Source organism: Alosa pseudoharengus, unplaced genomic scaffold, assembly GCF_046254945.1.
Source record: "Alosa pseudoharengus isolate Yale_2024_CS ecotype anadromous, Long Island Sound unplaced genomic scaffold, YU_APseudo_1.1 YU_APseudo_1.1_scf_17, whole genome shotgun sequence".
Lineage (NCBI taxonomy): Eukaryota > Metazoa > Chordata > Actinopteri > Clupeiformes > Clupeidae > Alosa > Alosa pseudoharengus.
The window spans coordinates 26,865,364-26,880,545 of record NW_027468640.1 but is presented as its reverse complement, the minus strand read 5'-3'; the positions used below and the strand labels follow the sequence as shown (position 1 = coordinate 26,880,545).

General features: G+C 39.8%; 2 protein-coding genes across 2 annotated transcripts; both read left to right on the top strand.

The window, feature by feature from the left end:
- Positions 1-781: 781 nt before the first annotated feature.
- On the top strand, positions 782-7,024 carry bmp15 (bone morphogenetic protein 15). Its single transcript, XM_076289741.1, has 2 exons — positions 782-1,088; positions 6,171-7,024. The coding sequence occupies exons 1-2, from the start codon at positions 830-832 to the stop codon at positions 7,022-7,024; spliced, it is 1,113 nt and encodes a 370-aa protein (XP_076145856.1). The 5' UTR covers positions 782-829.
- A 3,238-nt stretch (positions 7,025-10,262) lies between these two features.
- On the top strand, positions 10,263-11,170 carry leap2 (liver-expressed antimicrobial peptide 2). Its single transcript, XM_076289740.1, has 3 exons — positions 10,263-10,348; positions 10,598-10,758; positions 10,958-11,170. The coding sequence occupies exons 1-3, from the start codon at positions 10,277-10,279 to the stop codon at positions 10,995-10,997; spliced, it is 273 nt and encodes a 90-aa protein (XP_076145855.1). The 5' UTR covers positions 10,263-10,276; the 3' UTR covers positions 10,998-11,170.
- Positions 11,171-15,182: the final 4,012 nt, after the last annotated feature.

The following is a 15,182-nucleotide window of genomic DNA, read 5'->3' as shown; positions in this document are numbered from 1 at the left end:
AGAGCTAAGGCAAGTTCCTCCTGCTTGGCCTGCTAAACGAAGCATGTTACAAATGTTAAGGAGGACTAGAGGTGGAAGTACTAATTATACAATGATGTAAAATTGTGCCATTGTGTAATATACAAATTGCGGTCATACCGCGTGACACAGGATAACAGTGCGCTACAGAACACCGCAAAGTACACAAATAACAACAGGGTTATTGCTGAACACAGACAATGACAAAACGTACAGCCTAAAGGATGCAAGGCAAAATGACTGATAGTCCGTGATAGAAAACTCTGTGACTGCAATTACCCTACATTGAATGTCGACCAACACGCCACGGGACAGAGTGTCCAGGTGGTCCTCTGTTCACGTGCACCCCATGCGCGCCCTCAGAATCCTGGGTGCACAGGATTGGCTGCACACCTTCCCATTTTGAACAATATACATACAAAAAAATAATAATTAAATATAGCTGTTGATATCAATCACGATTAACTTTAAACTGAGCAATGATTAGCTGAATCCACTCCGAAACCTTTCACGCTCGAATCATATCATGAGACACCCGCGTTGCTTTGTGGTGGGCCTGGTCTACGCAGGCTAAACTTGACGTAAAGGTTATTATGGGGTCAGGAGCTTGACTCACCTTTCGAAAACGCAGATGCCAGGTGTGGCACTGAGCACAACACGGCCTTTGATTTTTTTATGCCATGGTAGCCCCATTGATCAAGGTGATTCACGCCAGAGGGTGAACATGAAGGCTAAGTTTGTCCTTTCACAGTTTGGTGTACTCTCGTGTTTTTTACTATTATTTTCCACGTTCTCCCGCGTGGTTGGTAAAATGGGTAGACCTATTTCGTCGTCACATCTTGATGCTCTCACCGAAGTTTCTCGGCAGAGTTATGCGAAACAGAGGAGTCCCTATCATACACCATTCACGGATAGAGGCGAGGAAGACCAGCACTTGCAGTTCATGTTAGACATGTATACAATCGCCGCTGAAACAGATGGTAGGCCGAGAGGGCATAAAGTGTTTGGTTCCAACACAGTGAGGCTTTTACGTGCGTCCGTGCAAAAACGCAGTCTCGTGGCATCTAAAGGTAAGGTTGTTTTGAAGATCCATGTCATTGTGTTGTACAAATCTGCTAAACTGCTAGGCTACAGGCAGGGTTGGGTCAGATTACTTTGAAATGTAATCCATTACTGACTACAAATGGCAATTTTTGTAATCAGTAACCAGTGTTGGGAGTAATGCGTTACAAAAGTAATGTAATTACTGTAATATATTGCTGTTTGCGGTAAGCGGTAATGTAAGGCATTACAAAAGAAATTGGGTAATATTTACTCGGTACAAACTTCAGTAACGCGCGTTACAATGCAGTTTAACCCAAAATTAAGCGTTTGTTTTGTTTTGTTTTGATACATATTCGCAAACACCACGCGAGAACAACAGAGGAGAAAAAATCCGCGCAAAATAGTAGAACGTTATCTCCTGATACTGGTTGAATATGACTGTGGCTGCAGCAGACTCACAGGCGGACTCTATTTGCAGGATGGACATAAGCCTACGCTCATTATTTTCAGCTTGTCAGAGACAAGGCTATGAAGAACATAATAGTTAGTGCACTTTGTGTGTGCGAAACCGAAAGATCTCTCAGCTCGCGAAATAGCACAAGTAAATTAATGAAACATCTAAAGTAGTGCCACGCTAATCTTTTTGATTCTTGATAAAACACAAACTATGGTGTTGTGCATGTCAGCTTTGTGCTGTGAACTTGAATTGAAGAGAATAAAGGGATAGAAATGTAGAAAAAGATTGTGTAGCCTGGCAGTGCCACCGCTCCCACCACGCGCATCACGCACTTTGCGTTGGGCACCAAAGGACAGAGGGGGCACCCAAATGTAACCAATGAATAGTAGCTTTACGGCAAACTGCGTTTCACTCTCCATCAATAACGTTTACAATGTCAAAATGCACTAACACGATGTTACATGCAAGTTTGATACCTTTGGGTTCTCTCAATTACCACGTAGTACTAGAATTGGTGGGTCTTCAATCATTCGTTTTCCAAGCATTTAAGCTACATGAAGCACATGATATGCTGAGTCGACTGAAACGCATTCCATTCAGATAGCTAGGTGGATACCAGGCTCATAATTCACTTGTATTCGCAAAACGAAATGTGAAGCAACATGTCATTGCATACTTCCATTTCCAAAGCAATGAAGGTTGCTTAAAACAACATTGTGCATATTATTGTTAATATTGTGCCATCAATGTAACTCAAACAAATAAGGCTTGTAAACAAGAGCTGGCAAAAGGGCATTATGACAACGTAAAGATCAATGCTCTTAAAGTGACAGTGCACCATTTATAAGTAAAACAGCATTTCTTCAGAAATTAATGTTTAAAAATACACAGTAATGGTCTGTAAATAATAGGCCTTTTATTTTACTTTAGGTGTTTGAGTTATCATTTAAATGTCACTCACTCAAAGCCACTCACTTAGGGCACCGAAATGGCCAGCAGGCCACCATCTTGACATGTCTTTATTAAAGGAACCGTATGTAAAAAATGTATTTCAATTAATCATAAAATTGCCCTGATATGTCACTAGACATTAAGAAATTATGTTCATTTCAAATACTTATATCACTGACAACAGTAGTCTGGCCAGGATATTGTCATTTAAAAAGTGAAGTTGCAGCCCTCAACTGATGTTGATGTTGTCATGTTGTGTTTTGGCCTAATGCGCCACCCTCCACCTATCTACTAATCACAAAGTCAGTAGTGTTTCGTCATCCGGTTGCCAACTCTGCCAGTCAGAGGGGAGGGGAAGGGGGATACACCGCTCTACAGTAATTTGAAAGTGATTGTAGTACCCGTTTTGGCCACAATCTTACATACGGTTCCTTTAAGCTTTGATTAGTAGGCTCTATTGATTTTAATGAGTAGGCCTAGGCCTTAAAGTTACAGTATTTCTATCACAATTTACCAGACTTTGACCTTTTGTCGGTTTTTAACAAAATTCGGACTATGATTGTTCCTTGTATTGCATTATGAGCACTGCGCCTATTGCATTCTACTGTTGCCTTAAGCCTAGCTCAGTCATTATGCTATACCACATCTCCCTCCATTGGAAGAGCAAGCTGCATTGAGCGTAATAAACTGCATTTAGAATGGCAAATCCATATTTCTAGATATTTTGGTGAAAGTAACTTAAAAGTAATGCAATAGTAGTGTAATGCCTTACAATTCAGAGACAGTAATATTATAATGTAACAAATTACTTTGAAATGACAGTAATAAGTAATGCATAGTACATTACGATTTTGAAGTAACTTGCCCAACACTGTCAGTAACGTAATCAGTTGGATTGGATTACCAAAAATATGTAACGTAATCTGATTACTTTAGGATTACTTATGTCACTTAAGTAAAAGACACCACCACTGAATTGATGAAAGAATTCTCATTCTATTTTTCTCTTTATTATTTCATTACATCTAAGAAATCTCTTTGCTCTGAGTAAAGCATTCCTGTGTGAATTAACTGATATTTTCCTCCAAAAATCTTAGGGCCCGTCCCAATACCTCCCCTACCCCTAGATTTTTGCCCTAACCCTCGTTTTTGTGTGTGCACGTGTAGGGCTAGGGTGTCCCATTACTATAGGGAGCAAGGGGAAGTGCTATTTTGCCCTTAAAATCAACCCTCAAAACATAGCCAGGACCGATGCAGGCTTAAAACGAAGTGGGAGATGAAATTACCCTGGATACCGTGCGAGCTCAGCGATCCGGCCAAATTTTTCATATATTTTCGCAAATAAGCATATTAAAATTTCGGAATATGTTGGAATATGTTAGCTGGATGCACATCTGATGGACTGTTGAGTTTTGAACACTAATGTTAGAAAATATCTCACGAAGCTCTCTGACGATGTTCATGATATCTGCTGAGTGCTTTGAGAGAGTCTGCCCATCAAATAACGTTATATATCTGATCTGGGTAGTTTCGTCAATATTTAAGGTGGGTGTTCTGGCGTTCACATGAACACGAATATCTTTGTTGATTAACTAGACGTAGATAAACCAGCACAGCCCACACAACAATGACCGCTGGAATGGGCATGTTCCTGAATGAAAATAGTAGCAGGCTACTACCGGTAGACACGTCGGCGCTGCGCGTGACGTAGGTGAGCACGTTCGCTACGCTAATTTTTCATTTAGTGGTGTCCCAATTTATAGGGAAAGATCTTCACCTCCACTTCCCTTGTCGAGGGGGCTTTAATGTTGAGGGCAATCAAAACCAAGTGGAAGTTTTAAGGGGGGAGAAATGGGACGGGCCCTTAATGTAGCCCCTTGTTTTAGTGTTAGCCTACCATTTACTTTGAGGTCACCCGGTCCCATTGTCTGAAAAACACCCAAAACTAATACATTTCTATAGCTATTCTCCACTTTGGGGGTGGTGTTTTGGTGGTTGAAATGTTCACCCCATCCCAAAATTTATCACTTAGTCATCATGGATGTGATCATGGATCACTATTCTCCAAACATGCACAACTCAGCTTATCCTTTATAAGGGCACACCTGGACATGGCCTGAGATTGAATGACACCATGTCCATTTCAATTGTGGGGGTGAGAAAATGATTCCTTTGGGATGTTTTTCAACCAGGGGGACCTGGTGACTTTCTCAAAGTAAACGGTAACACTAAAACAAGAGGCTACATTAAGATTAGGAGGAAAAGATCAGGCAGTGTGCCGAGAGACCTACCCCAATAGTAAATAAGTTAGTAAGTAAGTATAGATACTCTTTTGATCCTGACATGGAAATTTGGTCTCCCAATCCGTGAATTAGAGAAGCACACAGAGCACACAATGAGCACACAGTGAGGTGAAGCACACACCAACCCGGAGCAGTGAGCTGTCTGCTACAACGGCGCTCGGGGATCAGTGAGGGGTTAGGTGCCTTACTCAAGGGCACTTCAGCCGTGGATGTGGGCATGGGAGAGCAGTGCTCAACCACTTCCCCCGCCCACATTTTTTCTACTGGTCGGGGATCGAACCGGCAAGCCCGAAGCTTGTCAAATTAAAAGATAGCTAGGCTATCATAAAAAAGTTGCATTGTTTGCATGATAAAATGTAATCAGGTAATCCCCAACAATGTAACTGTAATCTGATTACACAATTTTTTTTATTGTAATCTGGGCTGATTATAGTTACTTGATTTTTGAAATCTGATTACGTAATCCAGATTACTTGTAATCCGTTACTACCCAACCCTGGCTACAGGTGTTTTTTTCACAGCCTTAGCTAGAAATAGCCTCCAAGTATAAATATCTGGGTCTTGCAAGACGGGCGAGGAATGTGTGGGGTCAGGGGTCTCCAACATTGTTTTCCTCTGAAAGCTACTTTTAGGAAAATAATTTAGGAAAATAATATACATTTTGTATATTAGTGGTAGTAGCAAATAGCTGTTAAAGAAGCTTCACATGCATTTAAGCTTCTTTCAACTCCTTTACCATCTCCTTTTATAGACTGCTGCCTGGGTAAGCAAAAACAATTTATGTGGATTTTGGTGACGTGTAGATTGATGTTACTTACGACTGTGAACACCCTTGTTATTTAGATTTGTGGGAAAAAAAGTCCTCCCATTCATCACGAACATGTTTTGACTTTTATTTGCCTGGTTATCTTCTATAGTCATAGCCAAATCTAGTGTGCAGTCTGCTATCACCATGCTAAACCTACATAACGTAGGATATAGCATAATTTGTTTTTAGGTCAATAATAATTTTGTATTAGAAGGGAGCAGAATGTCTGTGAATTTGATCTGATGGGGATTTTAACAGGTTTACCAAGTGACCTTGTTATGTAAATTTTCTTTGAACTTTTTGGAGAACTTCTCAGGAACAGGTGGGAGGCTACTGGTAGCTTATGATCTTCCTGTTGGAGACCCCTGCTCTAAGTAAACCTATTTGTGGTTTTACGATTGTTGAACATTTGTGAGAACTATGCCTTTGAGAATTTGTGAGAACTATGCCTATTTCACTATATCCATTATTGTCTTGAAGGATCACCAAACTCATTAGATCAGCTATTAACTTATATGTTGAATTCATTAAGGAGAGGAGGGACATCATCCTACCCATCATTTTCACTATTCAAACCCTATCTTTACAGATGTGCACTTCACACTGAAGTATGAACTAGAAAGCCTTGAGCTTGAGCGACTGGTACGAGCCTCTCTAGTCCATATGAAGCTACCTGTTGGACAACTCTTGTCAGTAAAATGCAGAGCCAAGGTCCGGCACCAGGGACAAAAAGGAAAGTCCAGCACACACTCAGAAGACAAAGTTACTCTGGGACCTCAAAGCCAGTGGACGGAAAGAGACGTCACACGGCAAGTCTCTCAGTGGAAGGAAGGTCCTTTGGTCCTGACTGTCCACTACCGCTGCCAGCAGGGATGGTGGATGAGGGAAAATGGGAAGCCTGAAGTGACCAGGAGACACCAGCCCTCCCAGCTGTACTTGATGGCTCCCGCTCTGCTGCTCTTTGTAGAGGAGGAAGTGGAGGAGGAGGAGAAGAAGAAGAACCCCACGGAGTGGGGATTCCGCACACCTCCGCTGCACACCCCCGTCCGGCACCGCCGCTCCCAGGAGCCCGGTAGCATCGTGTCCGACATCCCCAACTACAAGGGCAGCAAGAACCGCGTGGCCAAGAACCAGTGCAAACTGCACTCTTACCAAGTGGCCTTCAGTGATCTTGGTTGGGATCATTGGATCATTGCCCCACCCAAGTACAACCCACGCTATTGCATGGGAGACTGTCCGCGCATCCTGCATTATGGCTTAAACTCACCCAACCATGCTATTGTGCAAACCTTCATCAGCGAGCTTGGCGTGGCGGACATCCCCCCGCCCTCCTGCGTCCCTTACAAGTACAAACCCATCAGCGTGCTCATGATGGAGAAGAATGACAACATTTTGTACAAAGAATATGAGGACATGATTGCAGAATCGTGCACCTGCCGGTAGAGTTTCATAGGAGATGTTATGAACCTTCTCCTCTCATGCTTAAGTGCTGCAGGTCTCATTGGGACAACAGTAAGAGGATGTTTATGAGGTGTTGTTTCTTTGGGAGCTGTGAGTCATCCTATGAGCTCACACTTGCAGACTGCTGCTACTGTCAAGTGGGCCATGGGTAAGTGTGCAGGGCTCATGATCAGGGTCTGTGTGTCAGTCTGTGTGTGTGTGTGTGTGTGTGTGTGTGTTTATATCTGTGTACTGCTCAAGGAGCCATCTTAAATCTGAACTTGGTGTTGGCAATGTGTTTTTGAACGTGTTTTATATATGTATGTAATAATAACAATAATAATTATGATATGATGAGGATGTAAAGTCAGTGTTTGACCGGAGTGAGCAGGGTAACATGATGGTGTATTAGCTTTTTGGAATCCTGTTTGGGTATGTTTGTGCTTGTTTGGATTTTTGTTTGTGTCCCTGATGAGACTAGCTGTGAATTCAAATTATTTTGTGCATACATCTTGGCACGATTCTTATACTGACATGGTGTTGTATGTGTTGACATTCCCGGAGACCTCCTTAATGTGAATTCAAGAAAAAGGAAAAAAGAAAAAAAATTCTCTAAAGGGGTCCTTATCTGTGTGTAGGCAGCTGTGTGGCGTGTAGTTTTGTGGGAACTGGGACAGCCAATTCAACAAGTGTCCTATTGCCTTCAGTAGGGTAGATGGCTGGTCCCGTATGGCAAACCACAAGTTTTGTTCGTTTTCTTTTTTGATGAGAGAAAGTTGCCTCTTGAATAGAGCTAAGAGATTGTGAGGATGAGGAGGAGGTCCGAACAGTCCGAGCTATCGAAGAATGTTTCATAACAATGTTTCTTACTATGAGAGATACCAATGAAAATTGTTAATGCATTAGAAGTTCTTTTATTAACATAAATGATGGGTACATAATAAAATAAAATGCACATTTTGTACAAAACATCTTGATTTTTTGCAATTAATGGCTTGATTTGTGTTCTTTTTATAACTCCTTCAACAGCATGAACTGTTTTGGATTTTTTTTTTTGCTCTCATATTTTGTGGCCACATGGGGGAGAACTTTCCTCAGTGTTGTTGGGGGAGAGGGGGATGGATTTCTGAAAATCTGAAATTCAATCTTGTAATTTTTCTTGCAGTATTGTTTTTGGTGTTAACCAGGTGAAATCAGGACGACTACTGAGATGAGGTGAAATGGTTTAGCAATATATGTGGACCTGTTGTCAAAATAAGACTGGTAAATTCTATTATGTATAGGATGGTGAAAGAAATTAAATTAAAGGGTTTATTCATGCAGTAATTGTCACTTAGTAGAAGAAACTTTTTGGGTTGATTTAACTAAAGGGTATTGTTTGTATTTTCTCACCAGAGCATATTATGTGTGTGTCTTGAACAAAATGTAACAATTTCCTGTATTCTAAAATGATTACTGACCTTATTTTAATATTAATATAGCTCTATAATCAGTATATTTGAGCTAATTAGAGTTGCATTTTTGGTGAATAAGCATTTTGGCAAAAGGCCTTGAATGGAATTTAAGGAATGCTGCGTCATCAGTATTACAAATTACAGATAATTAGAGATAGAGATAATTGCAGTTTTATTTGAGGTAGTAAATAATAGCATAATTATTCCTTGTGATTTAGTGATCTGTGTTTTGCGTTGTATTCTTTGAGATCTGATTTTAGTCATCAATTTTGGATGCAAATTTGCATAATTCTGTGTCCGTGTGCTCTGCAAGCAGTTTTGTGATCCTGTTACTCAAAGCACAGAACACAGAATGTGCTGCATCAGCATCAACGTATCAATACTGTATGTGTTTTAAAAAGATTTATTTCATGCCTTATGAATATGTAAGGATGAGAGAGGCTGGTTTATTGGAGACCTTTCACCCTTTTGGCATTAGGTGATCTCAATTCCAGGACACTGCACTTTGTGTGCAATCTGATGACCATCTGCCAAGATTCACAAACACACAAGCAAGTGCCAGCAAAGGTCATGAGTGACTGCGTGATAGGGCCATGGAATCGTGCACCTTATGTCCTCTCCCCATATATTCAGTACAGGAATGTTAAAATCGGACAACCCATGGATGAAAATCAGTCTTCAGCATTGAACCACAAATGCTGAGTTGGCACTTGGCTGTGGTTTGCCAATGCTCTGGTTTAATGTTGACTACCTGGTTCTCAGAGTTCAAGACTTCTTCTAGAAGTGAAAAAAACTTCAGAATTGTTTGGACTACTGTTGCAATGCCTGTTACTGAAAACTATTCCCAGTATTCAGAGAAAGTGCTGCAGCAATGAATAATAGTTGGCCACCGACAAATATATGCACACACACACACACCACTTGACAAATGCTTGTCATCAACTGTTTCTTACGGGCTGAAGAGCAAATAGCAATGCCTTCCCACTTCCTTATTGGTCCCATCATCCACTCATGTTTTTTCTGCTTAGAGGCTTTTCTAAGTGTTAGCATTTATATTTAATGTATGTGTAAGTGTTTATGTGGATATGTCTCTGTAGGTGTAGAGGGAGACAAGAATTCACATGTAAGCACAATTATCTGAAACGATTTGTGGTGATTAATGATTTGTAAATGGAGAATGTAGTTAATTGCTGGCTAGGATGCGTAAATGAAACCTTGGTTGGAAAGGGGTGCAGTGAAGGGACATTCTGTTGATTTATGTAGGTTCCAGGCCCAGGAACATAAGCCACAATGTTCAAATGGACATTATTGTAGTGTGTTGATTTGAGAATTGCAGAATTTTTGCAGAATTCTTTTTGTAGCATATACATTTCAGATAAACAACCTAAAAATTCTCTGTGACATGAAGGATCCAAAAATAATTTGGGACAAAAGTCCAACCTCATCACCCAGAACTATATCTCAAGCCATGTTTAAATGATTGACTGATTGAAGACAATGATGATGCTTCACTGTCTGTCTTATTTCTTCCCAAGCCTGGACAGGACATATGGTTCACTGGCCTGACATTGTACCCTCAACATACACGTTTCTAAATATTAAGCAAACAAATGACATCATGGGAGCATCGTGAGGCTAGACCTTGGGAAAGACGGTGATTATGTGAATGCAGTAGAATGACACCATGTCCCCTGGGGGGGGGACGCTAGCAGTATAAAAGAGGACTGAAAGTGTAACTGCTGCCACTGGTTTCTGGACAGCCCCACATACACACTCCCAGCGATCACCTACTCGACTCAACATGCAGGAGCAAACCCACATCTGCAGAATGACATTCACATGGTGCCTGATCACATTGTTGATCCTCCAGCAGGTAATAATACATTTTTTGTTGCAAACATGAAATATCATATTACAGTCCAGTCTACATGAGATCTTTAATTCAGGGAAGAAACATGTATCTTACTAACCAAAGTATTATGCTTTGAGAATCCCTCATCCAGTACTTTAGGTACAGGAAAAAAAAACTTTGAAATGTTTTTAAAGCAGCTTGGTGAAAAGCGAAGCTCATAGGTTTTGAACATGCGTGTGTGCTTGTCTCTGTGTCTCTGTCACCCTGTAGGTGTCTGCTGGTCCGGTGCTACAGCCAAACAACCCAGCTGGGTCTGTACGGAGTGTCCCAAAGCGTGTTGCCCGCATGACACCTTTATGGAGAATCATGGGTACCAAGCCATTTGGAGCGTACTGCCAGAACAACTATGAGTGTTCAACAGGAACCTGCAGGTAAGCAGTGCCCAACAGCAAGTTTTTACTGTATTTTGGGGGGCATTTTTGTATGTATATTTTTAAATATATATCCATCTTTATCTTTTTAATGTTAATCAGATGATCGTATATTTTTGTCTAAAATACAGTTTCTTATTAGTGGCTATTCTGTATATTGTGTAACTGACATTAATATATCACATATTTCTGTCTCCAGGAAGGGTCATTGCTCATTCCACCACTCTGTTCAGTCTTAGAAGTGTTGAATCTCTTGAATCATCTCTGTGTTTGAACAGCTTCTCCTTAAAAAGACGAAGGATACAGTTCTAACAATCATTTAATGAAATGACATGTAATGAGATGTTTCATATACTGGCAGAAATATGACAGTAGATTGATACCAACTATTGATACAATGCACAAGAAAGAGAGCTGGGTTTTGCACAGTTAGTTATCAACTTATACTCTCAACCATATTTATAGCGGACAGGTTATAGCTATCAAACATGTATCCTGTTCATAGATAAGTACTGTACCAAACAAGTGCCTGCATTTTTATTTTTCTGACATAAACTAATAACCTTGTGAAAAATGATCAACATGCACGATTAGAAGAATGACACTGTAAGGGTATTTTTGTGGAAAACACTTTGTAAATGACATGAGCAAGTTCGGTTGATGTAATACAAGAAGATACATACTGTAAGTCTTGGGTTTCATCAGACTTAGTGGGTCTGTTTGCATGTTGGACTTGCAGCAAAATGTGAGAACGTACCGTCCAAAGAACAGAGTTCAAACCTGAGTGTCAGTGAACCAGTGAACTGAGTGTTGTGGCGACTGGTGAGAATTGAAAATGTAGTTTAAGAGAAAAGGAACAAAGACGTTTTGCAAGGGCTAAGTGAATTGGAGTATTAAAACATATTTGCACATCTTTTTATTTTGGAGCTACCAGTTTTTGTAACTTTCATATTTTTTTATATCAATAGTTTTTAACAACTCTCATTGTTTCATGAGGAAAGCTTATATTTGATCTATCCTTACAATTATGTATATTATACTGTGAGCCCACCCCAACCCACCCCAATTGTTCTGCACACAATAATGTGATACCGGATTGCATCCATAATTTCAGGTTTGCTCTTCTTGCATTCCTTAAACAAAGATAATACCTTTTCTGTTACTTGTTAACAGTCTAACAGTGATGTACCCATGTATTACAATGTTTGTTTTATTTTAGTATTGTTATTATATTACCTTTAGAAAATAGACATGTCAAAATAGACATCACATTTTCTGAAGCCTTATTTGTATGATTGTCCTTTCAGTACTGTAAACCTGAATAGTGCATGTAGCATCTAGCATGAATATTTAAACCTCAATAAAACACCCAACACCCAATGGGACCAGAGCAATGGGTTTCGTATAATCATTCCTCTATTCCTACAGCAGTTAAATCTCCATTTCTGTCAGTCAATCTCTTGGTGCACTGCCTGACCTGGCCTTGAGGCTAAAGTCTACATTCTTCTTTGCATAGTCATTTGGTTGGCTGATGTGGCAAAGGGGGTCAGCCAACCATGTGCTTGACTCCTGAGGACCCATCTTCTGAGACTAATATTTCAGCCACACTGACAAGTAACTAAATGCCAAAAAAAAAAAAAGCTAACCGAGAAGAAAGAATGTTCTTGTTCCCTTCTCTGAGAAAGGTCTTAAGACATACAATAAGGTCCTCACTTTAGGAAGTGCTGCAGGGAACTCTCACAAGGCATTTCCCAAACTCTTAAGTCATAACAATGACATGTTCAGACAGTCTGGATGAATTGGTAATCCTGACAAATTTGTGACATTTTTGGGTGATGGTGGGGAAGCTCTTTGTTTATCTTGTGAATTTAAACGGCTTATTCTAAACTGAGCCGTGTGGCTTACTACTTTGGACTTGGACAGTTGTCGCAATAATTGACTTATCCTGTTAAGGCACTGATGCATTAAAAACCAATGTTGACTGAAAGTCCGTTATTACTGACTGAATACCATTTACAATTCCATTAGCGTGTACATTGCGGCATGCTCATTCTTTTCAGGTGAGGCTAACAGTTGTTCCAATGTCTACATGCACACATTGACCTAATCAAACGACCTTAAAGAAAGCAGTGAAGCTGAAAAGAGGAATTAAAAAGGATGGGACAAGTACATTAATTCATCAATTGGAAGGAAATAAATTGTAATCTTTTGATCATCAAAAATGTGCTGCTTCACAGCTTTGATCATGCTGTCCCATCTCGGTTTACCGGACATGGGTAAAGGGTTGAATGAGTTTCTGATATTTATTGCTTGCTGAACAGAACCTGCACAGAATGAAAGCAAAAATGGTCTTCATGCCCTTAACTTACATAGAATTCACAGCTGCCATCATGACAATACAGGAGCCTAACTGGATCATTGATCACCTTAAAAGCAAGCACAATAAGGAATAAAGGGTATTAAATTCATGAATTATAGGTGAAATTGAAAATCAAATAATTTGGTATTTTTATCCGGAAGTTTGAAATGCTTTATTTATTTATTTCGTTTATCCTTTATTTTACCAGGTGAGTCCCATTCTTACATTTCTTTTTCAAGGGAGCCCTGGGCTCGCAAAAGTAAAAATAAATAAATAATAAAATGCACTGAGAACAAAAAAAAAAGTATACAACAATGACAGGACTTGTGTTTAACATGACATCTGGAAAGGACGACTTAAGAAGTTGGCTAGCTTAGGTAGGCTGGTGGTAGTCAGGGATGGGCACAAATACATCAAAATGTATTTCCAAATAAAATACCAAATACCCACCTTAAAAATGTATCAAAATAAGCTACAAAATACAGCAGCCAAAAAATTTATCAAAATAAAATACTGTATTTTTGTATTTTCAAAATACTACAAAATACTTCTTTCTAAAAGCCTTTTTCGTCTATCCCTTCACTTTTACACTACCTGAAAAAACATCTGAAACCTCTGCCAGGGTCAGCGCCAGAGAACAACAGGTGGGGGGGCACCTCACCTCACTTTTATTCGTTATTTTTCCAAAATTGCCATATAATAAAGAGCATCCTTCGAGCCTTTTGGATAACTGAAACAATATCATGGAGGAAATAGTGCAAGAACATAGCGGCCATAGCCTATAGTGTTTAATAGAATAGTTGCATAGGCTACAATACAAGTAAATAGGCTATAACAGACTCACCACTAGCAGGCCTAGGCTAGCTGAGTGCAAAATCTCATCACTGTCTTTCCATTCATTTTGTAAATACAAAAAATTCAAATTGTCACATTAATACCATCCAATCAGTTAAGCCAATTAGAAGCCAATTATTATGACATTATCAATCATTTCTTATTTAAAATGTGCAAAATTGGAAATGTCCTTGTTTGAGGTATCTTGTGAAGTTACCATAGCACTGAAATATTATATAGGTCAGAGAACATAGACAAATTTAAAGTCTACAAAAAAACTGTAAAACAGAAAAAAGAAAGGAAAATAGCAAACTCAAGTGTTGCAATATAAACTTGTGAACTCAAGTCCTTGTGCTGTCCTTGTGTGAGCAAAGGAGTGTGTGTAACATTAGCTAGTCGTGTCCAGTGTTGTGTGTAACGCATTACAAAGTAACGAGTTACTGTAACGTAACTACTTTTTCGAGTAAAAAGTAGTGTAACGCGTTACTACTGAAAATTTGGTAACGTAACGTAGTTCCTTTTTCATATCGGCGCAACGTTACTTTTCCCAGGGACAGATTTGACCGCGACGCTGCTTTCTCAGCTGTGCGCTTGCGCAATAAGCACGAGCTCCACACGGCAGCCTACGTGACAGAGGCTGGTGGCAACGAAGAGCAATCATAGAAAGCGAGACGCAGCCAACGGTAACTTCTGAGGGATGGAGGTATTCACATTACTCGAAACTAAGGGGAGGAATGTAAGTGTTATTTGTAGCCTACACTGTGCCCTGATTTTGTCCACTGCCGTTAACTCAACTGCCAGCCTACTGATACGATTTGCACTAGCTTTGGAGGAGCGCCTGTTTAATGAAAGAGTATAAGGTGTATAAGGTGTTCACCTATATGCCTGATTAAGATGTATCGAGACTATGTTATTTGATATTGTTTCATAGGGCTTTAGTGGTGGTGTTTAAGCCTATAAGCCCAATATTTTCTTGTCAAGTGCTCTGTTTGTGGCATTTTTTATAATAAAGAGCACAAAAAAAGAAATACATTTTGTCCTCCATAGTAGAACTTTATGTAGGCCTACGCATTTAGGAACAGATATTGGGTTCTGCCCAAAGACGAGCAACATAAAAGTAACGTAAAAGTAACGAGTAATGTAAAAAGTTACTTTCCATAGAGGGTAACTAAGAAACGTAACGGGTTACATTTTTGAGAAGTAACGAGTAACGAGCTAACATTACTTTTTA

Coding starts and splice junctions, on each gene's coding strand:
- bmp15 (XM_076289741.1), top strand. CDS start 830: ATGGGTAGACCTATTTCGTCGTCACATCTTGATGCTCTCACCGAAGTT. Junction 1,089..6,170: donor CAGTCTCGTGGCATCTAAAG/GTAAGGTTGTTT, acceptor CTATCTTTACAG/ATGTGCACTTCACACTGAAG.
- leap2 (XM_076289740.1), top strand. CDS start 10,277: ATGCAGGAGCAAACCCACATCTGCAGAATGACATTCACATGGTGCCTG. Junction 10,349..10,597: donor CATTGTTGATCCTCCAGCAG/GTAATAATACAT, acceptor GTCACCCTGTAG/GTGTCTGCTGGTCCGGTGCT. Junction 10,759..10,957: donor TGTTCAACAGGAACCTGCAG/GTAAGCAGTGCC, acceptor TTCTGTCTCCAG/GAAGGGTCATTGCTCATTCC.